This window comes from Sycon ciliatum, chromosome 4 (genome assembly GCF_964019385.1).
Source record: "Sycon ciliatum chromosome 4, ocSycCili1.1, whole genome shotgun sequence".
NCBI lineage: Eukaryota > Metazoa > Porifera > Calcarea > Leucosolenida > Sycettidae > Sycon > Sycon ciliatum.
The window spans coordinates 13257496-13274797 of record NC_088646.1 but is presented as its reverse complement, the minus strand read 5'-3'; the positions used below and the strand labels follow the sequence as shown (position 1 = coordinate 13274797).

The 17302-nt window shown below is 47.3% G+C and overlaps 2 protein-coding genes across 3 annotated transcripts in view; one reads left to right on the top strand and one right to left on the bottom strand.

The window, feature by feature from the left end:
- The first annotated feature begins 3808 nt into the window (after positions 1-3808).
- Positions 3809-8261, top strand: LOC135814575 (fatty acid hydroxylase domain-containing protein 2-like). Its single transcript, XM_065327710.1, has 5 exons — positions 3809-4194; positions 5473-5594; positions 5810-6015; positions 6708-6980; positions 7356-8261. The coding sequence occupies exons 1-5, from the start codon at positions 4062-4064 to the stop codon at positions 7519-7521; spliced, it is 900 nt and encodes a 299-aa protein (XP_065183782.1). The 5' UTR covers positions 3809-4061; the 3' UTR covers positions 7522-8261.
- Positions 8262-8379: 118 nt separating this feature from the next.
- The window catches only part of LOC135814574 (huntingtin-like), a 57238-nt gene continuing 48315 nt past the window's right edge, over positions 8380-17302 (bottom strand). For both annotated transcript variants that reach the window (XM_065327708.1, XM_065327709.1), the window contains exons 57-64: positions 15402-15516; positions 13795-13940; positions 13164-13231; positions 11777-12060; positions 11271-11353; positions 10009-10086; positions 9483-9573; positions 8380-9190 (exon numbers count right to left, since the gene is read on the bottom strand). In XM_065327708.1, coding sequence (XP_065183780.1) covers positions 9080-9190; positions 9483-9573; positions 10009-10086; positions 11271-11353; positions 11777-12060; positions 13164-13231; positions 13795-13940; positions 15402-15516 — 976 coding nt within the window. In that variant the 3' untranslated portion in view covers positions 8380-9079. The remainder of the gene's footprint in view (positions 9191-9482; positions 9574-10008; positions 10087-11270; positions 11354-11776; positions 12061-13163; positions 13232-13794; positions 13941-15401; positions 15517-17302) is intronic.

Below are 17302 nucleotides of genomic sequence, written 5' to 3'. Positions count from 1 at the left end.
GGCTTTAAAGTGATGACGTCAAAGCGGCCAGGGAGTAGTAAGTTCACGTCAGATTTCTACTTTTGGATCCACTAAAGCAAGGTGTACACCAGTCACCTGGTCACCGTGCCTGCAGGGTACAACTTACTAGCCTGTTTGACCTTTTTTGGGTGTAGTCCTGTCACTCGAGTTGAACTCGAGTTGAACCTTGGTGTGAAAGTAAGTTGTCGCCTGCTGGCGTGGTGACCAGGTGATTTGGGCACCCAGGAGCACGTGACCGCTTGTTCAACCATGTTCGATTGGGAATAAAGGAGGAACGCTGCATCGCAGCCTTTTCGGACCAAAACTAATCGACTCAGCGTCCAAAAGACTACAACATATGGGCCAATCGCGGTCATCCGTGCTTTTATAAGAACGAAATGGCGCTTTTAGTGACATTTTGCATACAAATCCCCATCTAGTAGGGCGCAGTCACCCAGTTTCGGTGGAAGTGCGCGAGTTCGATTGGGATTCAAGTAGGAAGGGAGCGTCTCAGCTTCCTCGGACCAGGACCATTCGACTCAGCACCCCGAAGACTACACTGGTGAAATTTTAATTTTTGCCTTAACTTCCCCTTTAAAGGGGAAGTATACCCTAAAATCAAATTTTCACCAGTTGTAGTCTTCGGGGTGCTGAGTCGAATGGTCTTGGTCCGAGGAAGCTGAGACGCTCCCTTCCTACTTGAATCCCAATCGAACTCGCGCACTTCCACCGAAACTGGGTGACTGCGCCCTACTAGATGGGGATTTGTATGCAAAATGTCACTAAAAGCGCCATATCGTTCTTATAAAAGCACGGATGACCGCGATTGGCCCATATGTTGTAGTCTTTTGGACGCTGAGTCGACTGGTTTTGGTCCGAAAAGGCTGCGATGCAGCGTTCCTCCTTTATTCCCAATCGAACATGGTTGAACAAGCGGTCACGTGCTCCTGCGTACACCAGTCACCTGGTCACCGTGCCTGCAGGGTACAACTTACTAGCCTGTTTGACCTTTTTTGGGTGCAGTCCTGTCACTCGAGTTGAACTCGAGTTGAACCTTGGTGTGAAAGTTGTCGCCTGCTGGCGCGGTGACCAGGTGATTTGGGCACCCAGGAGCACGTGACCGCTTGTTCAACCATGTTCGATTGGGAATAAAGGAGGAACGCTGCATCGCAGCCTTTTCGGACCAAAACCAGTCGACTCAGCGTCCAAAAGACTACAACATATGGGCCAATCGCGGTCATCCGTGCTTTTATAAGAACGAAATGGCGCTTTTAGTGACATTTTGCATACAAATCCCCATCTAGTAGGGCGCAGTCACCCAGTTTCGGTGGAAGTGCGCGAGTTCGATTGGGATTCAAGTAGGAAGGGAGCGTCGCAGCTTCCTCGGACCACGACCATTCGACTCAGCACCCAGAAGACTACAACTGGTGAAAATTTGATTTTAGGGTATACTTCCCCTTTAATAGTGTGTGGGTGCATAGCAAGTTAGCAACCCACTCATGTCGTATGCAATGCTGATTGCAATGCTGCTGTCGCCGCAAAGCAACGTGCTTGGAAGGCGTGGCAGCGGAATCCAGGCTCACAACAGTTACATTGCATTGTATTCCGATGCCGTGGCACAGAATATTCGCACAATGGCAAGGGCACAAGCTGCCGAACAGATAACACTTCGCACTAAGCTTACAACTGGCTGCCTCAAAGACAAGGTATGGTGGAGTAAGATTAACAGCCTACAGGTGGTTTTGGACACCAGTCTGATATTCCCACACTCATTGATGAGAACAGCAGAAAGCACCGCGCCGCGAAGGAGAAGTCGGAATGTTTTAGGAATTCTTCTCACAGAAATGCAGTCTTGGAGACAATGACATTGACCCGTCCAACCTTCCAAGAGCCGAGCTACACAACCCACCAGCAATGGGCATGATCCGCTTTTGCACTGCTGAGGTTCAGAGGGAGCTCCGCAAGCTCCAAGTCAACAAGGCCACTGGTCCAGATAGTCTCCCCAGCACGGGTTCTTCGAGAGTGTGCGAAAGAGTTCGCACCCCCTCTGACTAAGCTGTTTGCCCGCTGTCTACGCTGCTTGCATCATCCCAACCCCTGGAAGACGACACACGTCGTGCCTATCCACAAGCACACTTCCAACGCAGCAGTGAAAAATTACCGACCTGTCTTCCTTTTGAGCATTGTGTCCAAGATTATGGAGACCATCATCAACAGGCAAATTGTCAATCTTCTACAAACTACAGAACGTCACATGATCCTATCTCCCAGACAATTTGGCATCCGCCGTGGACTTGAAACTGCCGACCTCTTCACTGCCCTCCATCATGAGTGGTCCGCCATAGTGGGTCGCCATGGAATCGCTCGACTTGTTGCAGTCGACATAGCTGGTGCTTTTGATAAAGTTTCGCACACTGGCATACTGCACAAAGCTGAAATGTCCGGCATTGGCGGGTCACTGTGATTCTGTCTTGGCTTCGCTCGTACCTTCAGGAACGGTAGATGAGGGGCTGTTGTTGGTGGTCAGACCTCCTCGCACTTCCCAATCCAAGCCGGTGTACCCCAAGGCAGTATCTTGGGACCAACGCTCTTCCTTATCTATGTCAACAACATCTCTGACATCAGCTAGCGTCGTACGCAGACGACACAACACTTTACTGTCTGATTCGTGCTGATGATGTGTCCCCGCCACTTTTAACTCACTGCAAGCCTCCCTCGATGAGCTCTAAGCTTGGGGATCGAGATGGAAGGTTCAGCTTGAGTCGACAAAGTGCCAGGGAATGTCGATGAGCAGACGATCAACACCCCTCCCACCCTCTTCTTTCAGCTTAGGTACCACGATCAGAGAGGTAACCGATGTTTTAAAAGCTTCTCGGTGTGTCCTTCGACCACAAACTGCTGTTCCGCAACCATCTCCACCACGTTGCAGTCAGAACCAGGCAGCGCCTTGGCTTCTTCAGAAAGGTGTGCCCAATACTCGACCGCAACGGCCGCCTCAGCGTATACAAAGGCTCCATCCGCCCAACCACGGAATATGCTCCCCTAGTCTGGCAAGGCGCAGCCCGTTCCAACCTCGCGAAGCTTGACCGCATCCAGCAACGGTGTATGCGCAGCATTGGCGCTGAGACCATGCTCCCAAGCTTTTCAGTGCGTCGGCAAGTCTCGCCCGCAAGTCTCGGGACTCTGCCACCTGTTCAAGCTGCAGTACATTTCCGGTCCAGCCCAGCTGACAGACATGCTGCCACCTGCTGCCCCTGAGCCCGCCCGCCCCAGAACCCGCCACCAACATCAAGTGAAACACTCCCATGCCTTCCAGTTGTCAAACCCCCTCCCCGCAACAAGTCCTGACATCCTACACCGATCCTTCCCGTTCGGCCTACTAACAACATGGAATGCTCTACCCTCTGCCATCCTGAACGCTCCCCCATCCAAGGCAGCGCTGCAGCGCCTCAAGTTCAAGTTCAAGGTAGCAGTGTCCAACTCCCAGTACCTCCTCGAGCAAACTACATGTAACTAGCTTGTGGGACGGCTGTCGACGTGTAGATCTACACCACAGACTAGCATACTATTACTAGCTGATGGACTTACTCTTTCTTATCTTCTTTCGTTTTTTGTATCTTCAAAATATATAATTCTTCATGATCTCTATACATTAATTTACAGCTCTGGTAGATCTACAGCGGTATGTTACCATGGTTACCGCCTGGTGAGACTTGTCTGTATGCATGTATACCTGGTATACCATGGTAATTGGTACATGTACAGACTCAGTACTGTCTGTCAAAGAAGCGTGTCATGATGCCGGTATCTACAAAACTGAAAGAAACAGGGTTCGTCAACAACAGACTTTTCGCTTTGGACAAAGTGATCCGGAGAACGGAAGAATATAGCTGTTGAATCTGTAATGAAGATAACGTTTAGGATTGTACTGGCAAATGCACGGACTACAACTGCAAAATTAATAATTATGCTTGTAACCGAACTCTGGTTATAATAAAGATCTCGGCCGCCCAAACCTCCATCAAAATAGTGCGAAGAGATCAACAATCTTCGGCGAGTCAATGGACAAGCTACATCAATCGGTACGTGAGTCCATGACCGTGCATGTGGCGGGTCAGAACCTTAGTGATGTGGCAGACGCCTGGTCCACGTTCTATCGGTGGTGTGGAGAGGATGACTATACAGCATTCTCTGGTAAGAGTCCGGCAGACAACCGATCTAATCTGCAATACGTTTTATGCGGCGAGTTGCAGATCACCAGTACAGTGAGTCATGTACAGACAGTCATGTAGTTATCTTCTGAAATTCGGTCTTGAAGTTCATGACGATATCGCTAGGGTCAGCTCAAATTTCCTGGCAATTTTTGCGCGAAATATCGAAATCTCCAGAACATGTTCATATTGGACACTGATTTGGGAAGATATTAGAAATTTGGGGGATATTGGCCATAATAAAAATTAATGGTAAATGTGCGTGAATGACAGTACTTGTGTGCATTTTGGACTTATCCCTGCTTGCAGCAGTCGATTTCCAATTGAGAGGTTGTGGGTTCGATTCCCGACGATTATGGCCACACACACACACACACACACACACACACACACACACACACACACACACACACACACACACACACACACACACACACACACACACACACACACACACACAACAACAACAACACACGCACACACACACACACATCTTCTCTTTCTCAGACTCCTGCTGACTTTTCTTTCATTCTCCTGGGTGGTTACCAACAACCGGTGCATGCCGGAGTATGTGGTGTGCTGTGTGTGTGGGGAAAAATGTGAAAAAGATAAAAAAAATCGGGATTCGCTGATCAGAAAAAGCCACTTCAAAAATATGATAGCTGTGTGGTGTAGACCAGAAAAGTGGCAGTCAATTCTTCAGCCTTGCATGCTCAGTGTTGAATGGTGCAATTCCAGCACAAGTTGCTATAGGTTCTGCTTCATTTTTTAACGAGAAACCACGAACCTCGAGAACAGAATACTGCATGATAGAGGTGGCTGCAGGCGCAACTGTGGTAGTGAAACTGGAGCATCTCTGGGGACCTGAGGTCTCGGCTTCAGCGACACTTCAGTGCACCAGAAAGTGAGGAGGAGTAGGCACAGGGGAGGGGGGGGGGGGGGGAGTACATTTGTGTAGAGGGTGGAAAATGGAAAGATGATACCGATCTGATGGAGTAAAAAAGGGGAGCCAGGGTGCCGTAGCATTGCTATCATAGCCTCCGGCGATGGGCGTCAAAGGTCAACAAATTACTTCCGAAGTAATATCAAAGGTGTGCATGTATGTGTATGCATGAATCAGCATGATTGTGTGTGTGTGTCTGTTTGGGCATGTGTGTGTGTGTGTGTGTGTGTGTATGTGTGTATGTGTGTGTGTGTGTGTGTGTGTGTGTGTGTGTGTGTCTGTGTCTGTGTCTGCGCGTGTGCTCGCCGGTGTTTTCAGTTAGTGGAATACTGCCGTTCCTTGTCTTCTGGTTACTGAACGCATTCCTGGCAACCCTTGAGGCGACTGCGGCACCAAGTCAGCTACTCAAGTACAAGATCCAGTCAACGAAACCAGTACCCGTAAGGACACTCAGACTTGAAAACCCGCCAGTTGGGCATCACAGAGTGACCAACAGTCATACCAGCAACCGCCCGTTACAAACACACATACACACATACATGCAGGCTGCCGGTACTAGTCTAAAGTATTATCATGGAATTCTTCATGTGGACAATGGCAGTTTGTGTTTCCTTTGTGTTTCCTGCATGTGATACTATGATTTTTCCTCTCACAGATTCCTGCGGATCGCCTCAAGAAATGTGTGGCTGTTGCTGTGTTCAATCTAACGGTCATGGGGTTTATCGGGAACCTAGTGTTCTACCCTCTCCTGCTATGGCGCGGCTGTAGTGCTGGCTATCAGCTACCTGCAGTATCCACAGGGCTGATCCACTTGCTAGTATTCCTATTGGCTCAAGAGGTGTTCTTTTACTACACACACAGGTGAGACCGGCGAGACCAGCTCGAGCTGCAATATAATAACCATCATCGAACCCTCCTCGGTCACTGCCATGACTCCACTTGGCGATGAGAGTAGCACTGCTACTGGCTAGTGTTTGAGAGAGTTGTCATTATGCATCATCGGAAGTTGAAAATCCACTGTGTGTTGTCAAATCTAGCCTAGTTTGGATGTAAATGGTCGGTCGGTATTTGCATGTCGTTGCCACACATGAATGAGGCCAACTATAATTATATGCATAGCAATCAGATTGAGTTGCCTGAACACGAGTTTGAACAGTTGATATCCAGTCTGTGTTTCATGGCCTATCGCAAGCAACTGGAAAGAAGAATACAGATACATAATGTATGTCAGTTTTTTCTTCAGACTTTTCCCGTTTGTGTCTTTCCCTCAAACTAGTCAAGACATGATTAATTTATTATCTAAATCTAATGTAGATAACAAGGGACCTGATGGGGCCAACAATGAATTGTGCAATACATACTAGATAGTGTTGTGTGTCGGGGGAAGTCTGTCTACTACACTACTGTTCCAGGTACACTGCAGAGCATGGAATATCATGAATATAAATACGGTGTATGGAGCTTCGAATTCAGATGCATTGTATCGGAATGTATGCATATGTGGTGTGTACATGTGCAATTGTGCATGCATGCTTGTCGGTTTTGTTTCCCAGGTTGCTGCACATTCCTTACCTGTACCAGCGCATTCACAAGATGCATCATGAGTTTCAAGCGCCCATCGGACTGTCCAGCATGTATGTACATCCCATTGAGTTCTTCCTGTCCGGTTCTTTGCCAACTCTGGCTGGACCAATGCTGATGGGCTCACACCTGTCAGTCATCGTGATTTGGGAAATCTGGGCGTTGATCTACACGACAATGGATCACTGTGGATTTCACTTCCCATTCGTCTTCTCCAACGAACGCCATGATTACCATCATGCCATGTAAGTCCATGACTATAACTACAGCAAATAACGGTATAGCCTCCCCAATATACGGCATTATCATAGTGAGTTGATGGAGTTGATTGAGGGAACATACAATGTCATCTCAGTGATCCGACAGAGCTGCTTTGTGTTGAATCTTTACACCAGCTTATGGCAGTCAGTACCAGTGGTATACTTCTATTGTGGCAATCTGGTCAGTTTGATTGCAGTGCAAGTGCAAGTATGGGCTTGCCTGTGTTGTGTAGTCCATATTATGTAGCATGTACTAATGATTGAGAGTATGAAACACCAACATTTTTCATGTATCCCAAACCCAGTGTCATTTTTCACAAAAGTGCCCAGAACAATTTGTGTGCTGTTCTTTGCCTCCAGGTTTGTCGGGAACTATGGATTCGTTGGGTTCATGGACTGGATCCACGGCACCGATCTAGTATTCCGCAAGAGCATTCAGTACGAACGGCACTTTGTCCTCACATCTCTGCACAGTGCACGTGATCTGATACCAGACACTAATGGTGGCAATGAAAAGAATGAATAGGCTGGAGGATGCCGCATGATATAGGACCAATAGGAAGACTGCAAGTAGAAGTAGTATAATGGAACAGAATGATGCACGTGTTGTCACTGGCACATTGTCTTTGTGCTGGCCTCGTTCTAGATTAGTATGATTGTAAAGAATGGCCTGGAAGATCTTGCTACTTCGAAGTACATTACACAATGTCTCAGTAGCGGTCTACCCTATTATCATTATCACAATATCGTAGCTAGATAATGATAGAGTAGGTTGCTAAAATTACTTCCAGTTTACACATGTGCGTGCGCACACACACACACACACACACACATTCTCTCTCTCTCTCTCTCTCTCTCTCTCTCCCTCCCTCCCTCCCTCCCTCCCTCTCTTTCTCTCTCTCTCTTGTAGAGGTCTCAGTCCTCATTTGTTAGACTTACCTGTCTTTATAAATGTAACTTACTTTCTCTCTCTCTCTCTCTCTCTCTCTCTCTCTCTCTCTCTCTCTCTCTCTCTCTCTCTCTCTCTCTCTCTCTCTCTCTCTCTCTCTCTCTCTCTCTCTCTCTCTCTCTGGGATGTTTTCTAGTGGACACAGCATCCCTCCACTCCCTTCAAAGGGAAGAAGAGCGTGCAGTATTAATTTTGTCAAGAGACCTGCCAATTGTACAAGGATATATTTACTACATTATGGAGGCAGGTACTCCTATTAGATTTCATCATACACCGCAGTAGACCTTGAGCTAGAACTATCGCAAGTTGACTTGATACTTTTGTTAGGCTTTGTGTTTCTCACTGGACCGGCATAGCGTGTTTTTCTTGTGTTGACGTGTTTCCGGAATTTCATGCGAACTCGCTGGAAGAACAGATTCTTCAAATTACCGTTGCTATGGTGAAGCATTGCTTAGAAGTGCCGCTTATCTCTCACTGAAGAAGAACTCGAATACTACATGTATTCAGACAAAGTGGACTATGCTGTATGAAGTGCATGAAGTGTCAAGAAAATCACTTAGTCACTTTTAAACTTTGAAAATAAACTAGGTTCAGCGGAATAATAGTAAAATAAAGTGTCATGCTTGAAGGATTGGCAGCAATCGCAAACAGCCAAGTGAGCTAATTGAGCACAGCACGGTGGTTTGGCCTGGCGGTCCAATACACCACCAATCATTGTCACAGTACAGGCTGGGCTGTGCAGCAGTGGTCCTACCTATTACGGACATGAAGACACACATTCAACACAGATCATGCGCGTACTACATGAAACGGGTAAAGGGGATTGAAAATAAATCTTGTGGGAAAACAGGAGATGTGTTCCATGAAGAATTTTTATGCAGGTAAATAGTCAGATGTAATTCCAATCTGCAAGATCAGAGCTAGAGCTCATTCCAAAGCTTGTCAAAATTCAAAAATAGCAAAAACATACCAAACAAACAAGAACCCTGAGCCAGCAGGTAAAAAGCAATAAAAGCTAACAATGTCGCTGCGTTGCAGTTGCAAGAATCCCAGGCATCTGCAGTCGAGCCAGTGCAACAGGGTTTCAGCCCGGAAATCAAAAGAGTGACTGCCTCGCCAATGCTAACAGCAGTGACTACTTCACTAATACTGACAGCTCTTCAAGCAACTCGGAGTAGACAGATGATTTGGGCGAGTGGAGTTGAAAAGCTTCCTTGAAGATACTTCGCTGCTCATCCAGCAGATTCTAGAGAAAAAGCAGGCCCATTCACAAACACCAGTAGGACAAACTTACATCATACTGATATGTATATGGCATTCACCTACCTTTACAGGAACACAGGTATACCTACAGCTCAAAGGGAGCAATTCGCGCGCACGCACACACGTACACACATACACAAACATGCATGCATGCAGGCATGTGCATGCATATACTCCAAAGCTTGAACTCAAATATCAGCCTTGACATGTAGCCACTTAAGATAAAGAAAAGACAACTCCAGGCCAGCTGCAAGCTGGTGAGCAGCAGATCTCACCTGGTTGGAGTAGAAGTCAACAGCAGCCATGAGGAACACCTTGCGGTCATCAGCTTGCACACAACCAAGACGACCCAACAAGTACGGAAAGCTAAGTGAGACAGATAGTCAAGGAACTTTCAGCAATATCATAACCAGGTCCATGGGTGACGCGAGAGAGGGGGGGGGGGGTATAATCACAACCCCTACAGGCTTTTACAGCAGACCGGAATGACAGCAAAACGCTTCTAACACGTCTTCAGTAACTACACACAGGACAATCAGTAGGATTCGGGGTGGAGGCATAGTGACAGAGTGACAGAGAGAAACATGTACCAACATGTAGGTCAAGAAGTACATTCAAACTGGTAGTTACACTCTACAACTCTAGAGGGGCCAAGGGCCAAAGTGTTTCCTACCATTGATAATATGCTTCTTTTGTATATGTACACATACATGTACAGACATGCACTAAACACTGCCATGCTCATCTTATCACAGTCTAGCCAGAGGTTCAGTGGACCATATGCTAAGAACTTGAGGATACAGGCTGTAGACAAACTGCGTGTTGGCAGCACTGACAAATAAGCAGGACAAACTCCAGATGGCTGTCTCCACTGGGGACCTGCAGATCAAAACCATGACAAAACCAAACATGCAAACACACACACACACACGCAAAGTGACACACATGCATACGCATGAACAAAACAACATGAATAATGCACGCATACACACACACACACACACACACACACACACACACACACACACGCACACCATGTTACGTACTAGTAGACAAAGACATATCACAGGATGACTGGTGAACACTCAGCACTACCATAACCTGTGCTGATCATAGACTAAACACACAGGCATGCATGTGCACAACAGCTTCATCTTCATTGTCACAGTACACTGTACATTGTCACAGTGCACTGTACATGCAATGCATGTGCTGTCTCAAACTGGATACCAGACCTATCAGGATCTAGCATAAACACTGCTTCCAAACAGGATAGCTTTCATACACCAGCGTTGCACTAGACCCCAGGAAAGGACACGGCTCCAGTGCTGTGAAGGGGGACATACGAGTACTCATTATCAATCCCAACAGCAGTGAAATACTAGTAGCAAGAGTCCATAACCCCAAGAGTGTGCAACTCTGTACATGGGGATCTGCGCGGCGGAATTCCAACATTACGTCAAAAATGACGTACACGTTCGTTGCGCTTGTAGTACTCCCTGGTTCCAAGCACCGCGATATGCGGAGTTTTGTCCTCTGTGCCTCAGCAGCATGACGTAATGCTGGAATTCCGCCGCGCAGTGGGCCTGCAGCAGCCAGACCCCAGTTGCACACTCTTGGTGTTATGGACTCGTGCTAGTAGCACTAGCACTCGCTCCTAACACGTAAAGCCAGGAGGTGCAGTATACCCTAATAGTTCAAATGACTATTCCTTACGAGCGAAGATATTGCGACATCGACGGTAATTTGTGAAGAAAGTGTCTGCTTCGAACGTCGGAGCTCACGCTTCCTTCACGCTTCAGACGCAGTCGTGAGTCAGTCAAGTATCAAGTCAGTCGGCAGGAAGTGCGAGCTCCAACGTTCGGAGCAGACACTTTCTTGACTATTCCTTGTCCACAGATTCTACCAGTAGCCCAGTGCACCGGCCTAGCAGTCAACACTACTACACTAGATTCTACCAGTAGCCCAATGCACCGACCTAGCAGTCAACACTACTACACTAGATTCTACCAGTAGCCCAGTGCACCGACCTAGCAGTCAACACTACTACACTGTACACTAACCTTTGTATAAAGCTACCCAGTGATAAGATAACCCAATCTCGGATCTCATGGAACAGGCCACGACGACGGAGTGTGTCAAATGCCTAACAAAACGAAATAGACACACACACACACACACGCACACACAAACAAGTATGCACACATACACACACAAATGCAGGAAAAAATATGCATGTACACATACAGAAATAGAGCAACGCCGATGGGGATGACCAATATTATGATGATATCAGGAATGAATCTCCCATGGGTTTCAACTTCACCAGACATCAAATTAGTCAAGATATCTGTCGAGGGCCAATGAAAAGTGAAGATTTACTAGATTTACTCCAACAGAGTAGACTGCTCAAATAACGGACTGTATTCGAATATGAATTATAACTCTCTCTCTCTCTCTCTCTCTCTCTCTCTCTCTCTCTCTCTCTCTCTCTCTCTCTCTCTCTCTCTCTCTCTCTCTCTCTCTCTCTCTCTCTCTCTCTCTCTCTCTCTCTCTCTCTCCAGCTTACCTGAGCCATGATAACAGCAAGGATAACCGGATGTGGTTGATGTTGAGTCAAGACTTCTGACACCATCTTATTCATAGCTTGGGTAGTATCTACAAAGTCTTCAAGCAACAGTGGTACCACTGACGCTACCATCTTTGCATCGCATGCAAAGCTCTTCCTCATCCTGTCAAACAAGATGGTGACCTTCTCCAGCGAAACAAAAGCTGCATCTCGCAGCGCCATCATCTCCTCCTCCGTCTCCACTGAGTCCAAACTAACACCAATGAGACGGTCAATGTCCTTGCCTAAAAGCACCGAACAGAAGGTGGAGGAGACCATATTTTAAAAATTATCACAATACTAACCGACTACCGTTACCACAGCACAATTGGGCAAGACTCTTTTTCAGGTCTTTGCCGTCACTGTCACAGGAGGGTTCTCTTTTCTTCTTCTCTTGTTGGAGATACGTTGTCATATTGACACTTTGCAGGGGCGTAGGAGGGGTGTTGGAAGTGGTACGACCAAAGGTCGGTGCGGCTGAAGGCCGTGTTGGAGCGAGGTCCGGGGACCTCCCCCTGGAAAATTTTGCAAAAAAGACACAAAATCCTGCGTTCTGGGACTGTTCAGTGTGCAGTCGAGTCGAGTACAACTAGTACTCAGTACGACTGCAGATGCATGGCAGATCTACGAGTACGAGTCTACAGTAGAAAACGGTCAAAGTCTGATGCGCATATGCATCGATGGATCCTGATTTTTTTTATTACGGTTTTGCACGTTCCGGACGGACCACACTTTTCGAAAAGTGGTACGGCCATGGTCGTACCAGTCGTAGCGGGTGCTACGCCCCTGCTTTGTGACAGTGATTTGTACTCTTGGGGTCAACGTACAGTCGGACCTCGCATAACGCACACATCCGTTTTCCACAAAAATATCCGGATAGGCGAGGGAACCGGATAATCGAACATGCATGCTGTATGTATGCATGACATATGCTGTAAATTGGTAACCAACGACTTTCTTCCGGATGGCGAGGGATCCGGATAAAAAAGGACCGGATAAGCGAGGTCTGACTGTATCTCTAAAAACTTCAAAAGTCAGCACATTCCGTGGTTTACGCGATTGAACCCAGGTTCTTCCCCAGGAATTTTGAGGCACACATCGTCCGAGTTTGTATGCCATGTACTCTCACAACTCTCTGCTTGTTAGTTAGCTTCTGGTCACCACATACACCGAAAAAATGTGTACGAAATGAACTACCACGCCTGGAATTACCACTAGTCTTGGTGTTTTTTGATAAAGCATACAAGGCATACATCAGCAGAATGATGGATAAAGACAAATGGCCAGATATGCCAACTGGGGGTAACATTTCTTCATTGCCTAACAGAATTCTATACAGGTGCCTTACCTGTGTACATGCATGTCAATAGTAGGCTGAGTGCAGAAGCCACACACTGACTATGCGACATGTTCAACCTGCAGTGGGCATAACATGAGTCAGAGAGCGCGGTTGAGTACATGATCAAACATGTGCATGCCCAAACACACACATGCGCACACACACACACTCACGCACACCCACACACACACGAACACACACACACGCACGCACATACACACACGCCCGAACACCACACACACACACACACACACACACACACACACACACACACACACACACACACACACACACACACACACGCACGCACGCATGCACGCACACACACACACACACACACATGAATACACGTGTGCGGAAGCCAGATTGTACACATGAGCAGAAATTTGTGAATGCACCCAGCCCACCCAAACAACACTAACCACTATATCAGTAAGATGAAGCATAGCCAATGAGGACCTACAGCAGGCAAGAGCGGCTTCCTTCCTCACTTCCCCTCCCACTCCCACTCCCTCCTCTCCCCTCCCCTCCCCCTCCCCCCTTCCCTCACTTTCTCAACCTTTCTTTTCTTTTGCTCTTTTCACATTGTTTCTCCGTTTTCCTTTGTTTCTTCCCGTCTCAGGTGGATCACAAGACTAACCGTTTGATAGCAAGTTGCATGACAGCTTGAGAGTCTTGCTTGGCCAGACTGAAAGACAGTAGAAGACGTTGCAAGCCTTGCAGTATACAGTGGTGAACCGACGGTGTAACTGACTCTGAACAGTCCAGCACTACCTTGATAGCAGCCTGTCCACAAACACGCAATACGCAATACACAACAAGCACACATGTGCATGCACACACATATACAAGTACACATGTGCATGCACACACACGCACGCACGCACACACACACACACACACACACACACACACACACACACACACACACACACACACACAGGTAACAACAGTGGCAGTGAAAACAAACAACAACATTAACATTATTTTAGCTGGTTAACACTCACATAAGCATCCAGACAGCAGCAGCAGCAGCAGCAGCAGCACAGAAAACGACTGAGTTGGGAATAGGGGAGGATCGTCAATACAACTGTTATTTCCTTAGCTCAGTGGTATGGGGAAGCTCAGCAGAGCTGTTGTATTTTGGGTTTGGCTGCAGAGTAGAACGCTGCTGCATCTTTACAGTGAGTGGGCTACAGAAACTATGAACAGGATGAGCCTGGCAAGCGAGGTTGACCCCCCCCCCCTTCATTGTATTTGTATTCCGTCAAAACGAATGAGTAGAGAGATGAGAGCCTGATGTGGATAATCACAGTACTATACAGTGCATCCAAAACTTGCACCCCGACTTTTTGGTGTCTCGCACATATAGTACTAGGTACAGTGGAAAACAATAGTTCATCCTGCATTGTGTGACCCGTGCAATTCTACATTGCCGCATTCGAGGCTGGAAAAGTAAAAAAATAGGGAGTTAGAAACTGGGCCAGGTTTAGAAAATCAGGACGCGTACGCCACAGCAAAATACATCATAGAGCTGGTATATAGGAAAAAGAGGAGAAGAGGCTATTGAAGGAAATGAAGTGGGTGGGCAGGCTGAAAACGACAACAGCCAAAGAATAAATTATAACATGACAGAATGCATCACATGCTCTGGAATGCAGCAGGCATTCGGATGCGGAGCATGCACCTTCAGGTTCACGTGGCACAAATATATCATACACCACAGACTATGACAAGACTCAGCAATCCTGCCAATATTGTACCATTTATGAGATGAAAATGTCCACACAAAGGCAAGGGAGTAGGATCAATCCCCAAGCAAAGGCTTTTTCGCAATTTTTCTTCCCATAACCTGCCACAGGGATAAGTATAACATTACATGTACTGTGATACATGACCTGCCACAGGGATAAGTATAACATTACGTGTACTGTGATACATGACCTGCCACAGGGATAAGTATAACATTACGTGTACTGTGATACATGACCTGCCACAGGGATAAGTATAACATTACGTGTACTGTGATACATGACCTGCCACAGGGATAAGTATAACATTACGTGTACTGTGATACATGACCTGCCACAGGGATAAGTATAACATTACTTGTACTGTGATACATGACCTGCCACAGGGATAAGTATAACATTACATGTACTGTGATACATGACCTGCCACAGGGATAAGTATAACATTACGTGAAGTACTGTGATACATGGTCAAGCACAGGTAAAGATAGATTACCTGAACAAGACGGCTGACAAAGGTGTTGTCCTTCAGCTCATGTGAGTAGCGCTCTACAATGACAAACGCAGCTGCCCACGTGGAGAGCAGTAGCTGTTCACTGTGCGATGCAGAGCTGTAGACGGCAAGCACATGACAAACACACATGGGTTCAAGCTTAACCTACCCATATGCATCACTACATATACATACATTATTGTCACCCAGCCTGTGCCACGGACCTGCTCCCAACACCCAGCCTGTGCCACGGACCTGCTCCCAACACCGAGCACCTCGGCAACCCAGTCACTCCGCAGTGCAGCACCTGTCACCGCAGGTTCAAGTCCAGCAGCGGCTTGGCCAGACACAAGTGTGACCGCACGAAACGCAGGACAGTGTCGGAATGGGCCGACTTCCCATTCGAGTGCCCATGCCACACGAAGTTCCGACTACGTCACCACCTAGTGCGCCATCAGAAGTGCTGCTCATCAGCCTCTTCCACCCCTCTCCCCTGACTGGGACTGTGTCACCTATCAAGGCAACGTGTATCAAGGTCAAGGTCAAGGTGCGTGTGTGTGTGTGTGTGTGTGTGTGTGGTGTGTGTGTGTGTGTGTGTGGTGTGGTGTGTGTGTGTGTCTGTGTCTGTGTTTGCATGCACGTACGCGTGAAGGGATATATGCGCATATGTTGATGGTGCCAACTCCCAGTGGCATTCGGAGCCAAAAATCCTTGGAGAGCTTATAGCCTTCCCCCGGGGTATTAGAGCAGTAGCCACCACAACCAAAGGCCCACAGGAAAGAGTAGTGGCCATTCCAGCAGCAGTAGCAGCTGAGATTCTTAGCCAAACACATCTACATTGTATGTCTGTGTTCAACTAAAAAATCAGCACTCTCAAACTGATGAATAGCTCTCAACATCGAGACTTGCAAAAAGAAGAATATAGCAGTCACTATACATGATCGGACCAGGAAAGCTCCAGCTGGAGAGAGATAAATTAGCAAAGAGTGCAGTAGAACAATGGTTCTGTGAGATACCATAGATATATAGACAGACAGACAGGCAGACAGACAGACAGACAACAGTAGACAACCGAACCACACAATAGGAGCAAGACTTGATACAGACAACTGTTAACGTTTCGAACTTTCGACCAGAGATCTTCTTCAGAATGACAGACAGACAGACGGACAGAAATATAATGGATGGCCAGCGTACGACCTAAGTGTGACTACAGTATTCACAATACTTCAACAGAGTGTCCCCGTCTATAGAGTGCCACAAAGAGACGTGCAGCTGATCCTTGCATCCAGGCGTGTGTCATGTAGCCTTCATCACCGTTTCTTGACAAATTCACCACACGCAGGGATTGGTCGACGTTGTGCATCGTGACTTGCAGAACGTCACCATCGTTCCAGCCAGCGTAGAATTGCTTCACGATCCTAGCCTCGCCAAACGTGGGTTTATCAGGATGTGAGGTAAAGCAGCTACACTGCTCAGGACATCTGCTGAGATCACGTGCCTGCTCAAGCTCCTCCTCAGCCAATACACCAACGTAGACATAGTTACTGGGGTGTTGGCGAATACCGGAGAACTTGAGACGGCAGTTGAGTGAAGTATGCACTAGAGGCTGGCATACTACCACATGCACCTTCTCATCGCACGCAGGTGATGCAATCGTCATATTCTCACTGAACACAATATCACGCGGATAGGAGAGACTGCGGCTAAACTGTATCGAGGAACCAACGCTTGTGCATAAGGCTGCTACCGATGTTGCTGCTGCCATTGCCTCCGTTGGTGTTTCTAACCGTGCGGCCACCATTGTAGTTGCCGTTAACGTTGCTGGGCCTACAGACACTTCTGAAGTTGACAAATCTGCTGATACTAATTGTGACGATGCCGTCATAGAATCAACTGCTCCC

Coding starts and splice junctions, on each gene's coding strand:
- LOC135814575 (XM_065327710.1), top strand. CDS start 4,062: ATGGACAAGCTACATCAATCGGTACGTGAGTCCATGACCGTGCATGTG. Junction 4,195..5,472: donor TGACTATACAGCATTCTCTG/GTAAGAGTCCGG, acceptor CGGTGTTTTCAG/TTAGTGGAATACTGCCGTTC. Junction 6,981..7,355: donor CATGATTACCATCATGCCAT/GTAAGTCCATGA, acceptor CTTTGCCTCCAG/GTTTGTCGGGAACTATGGAT.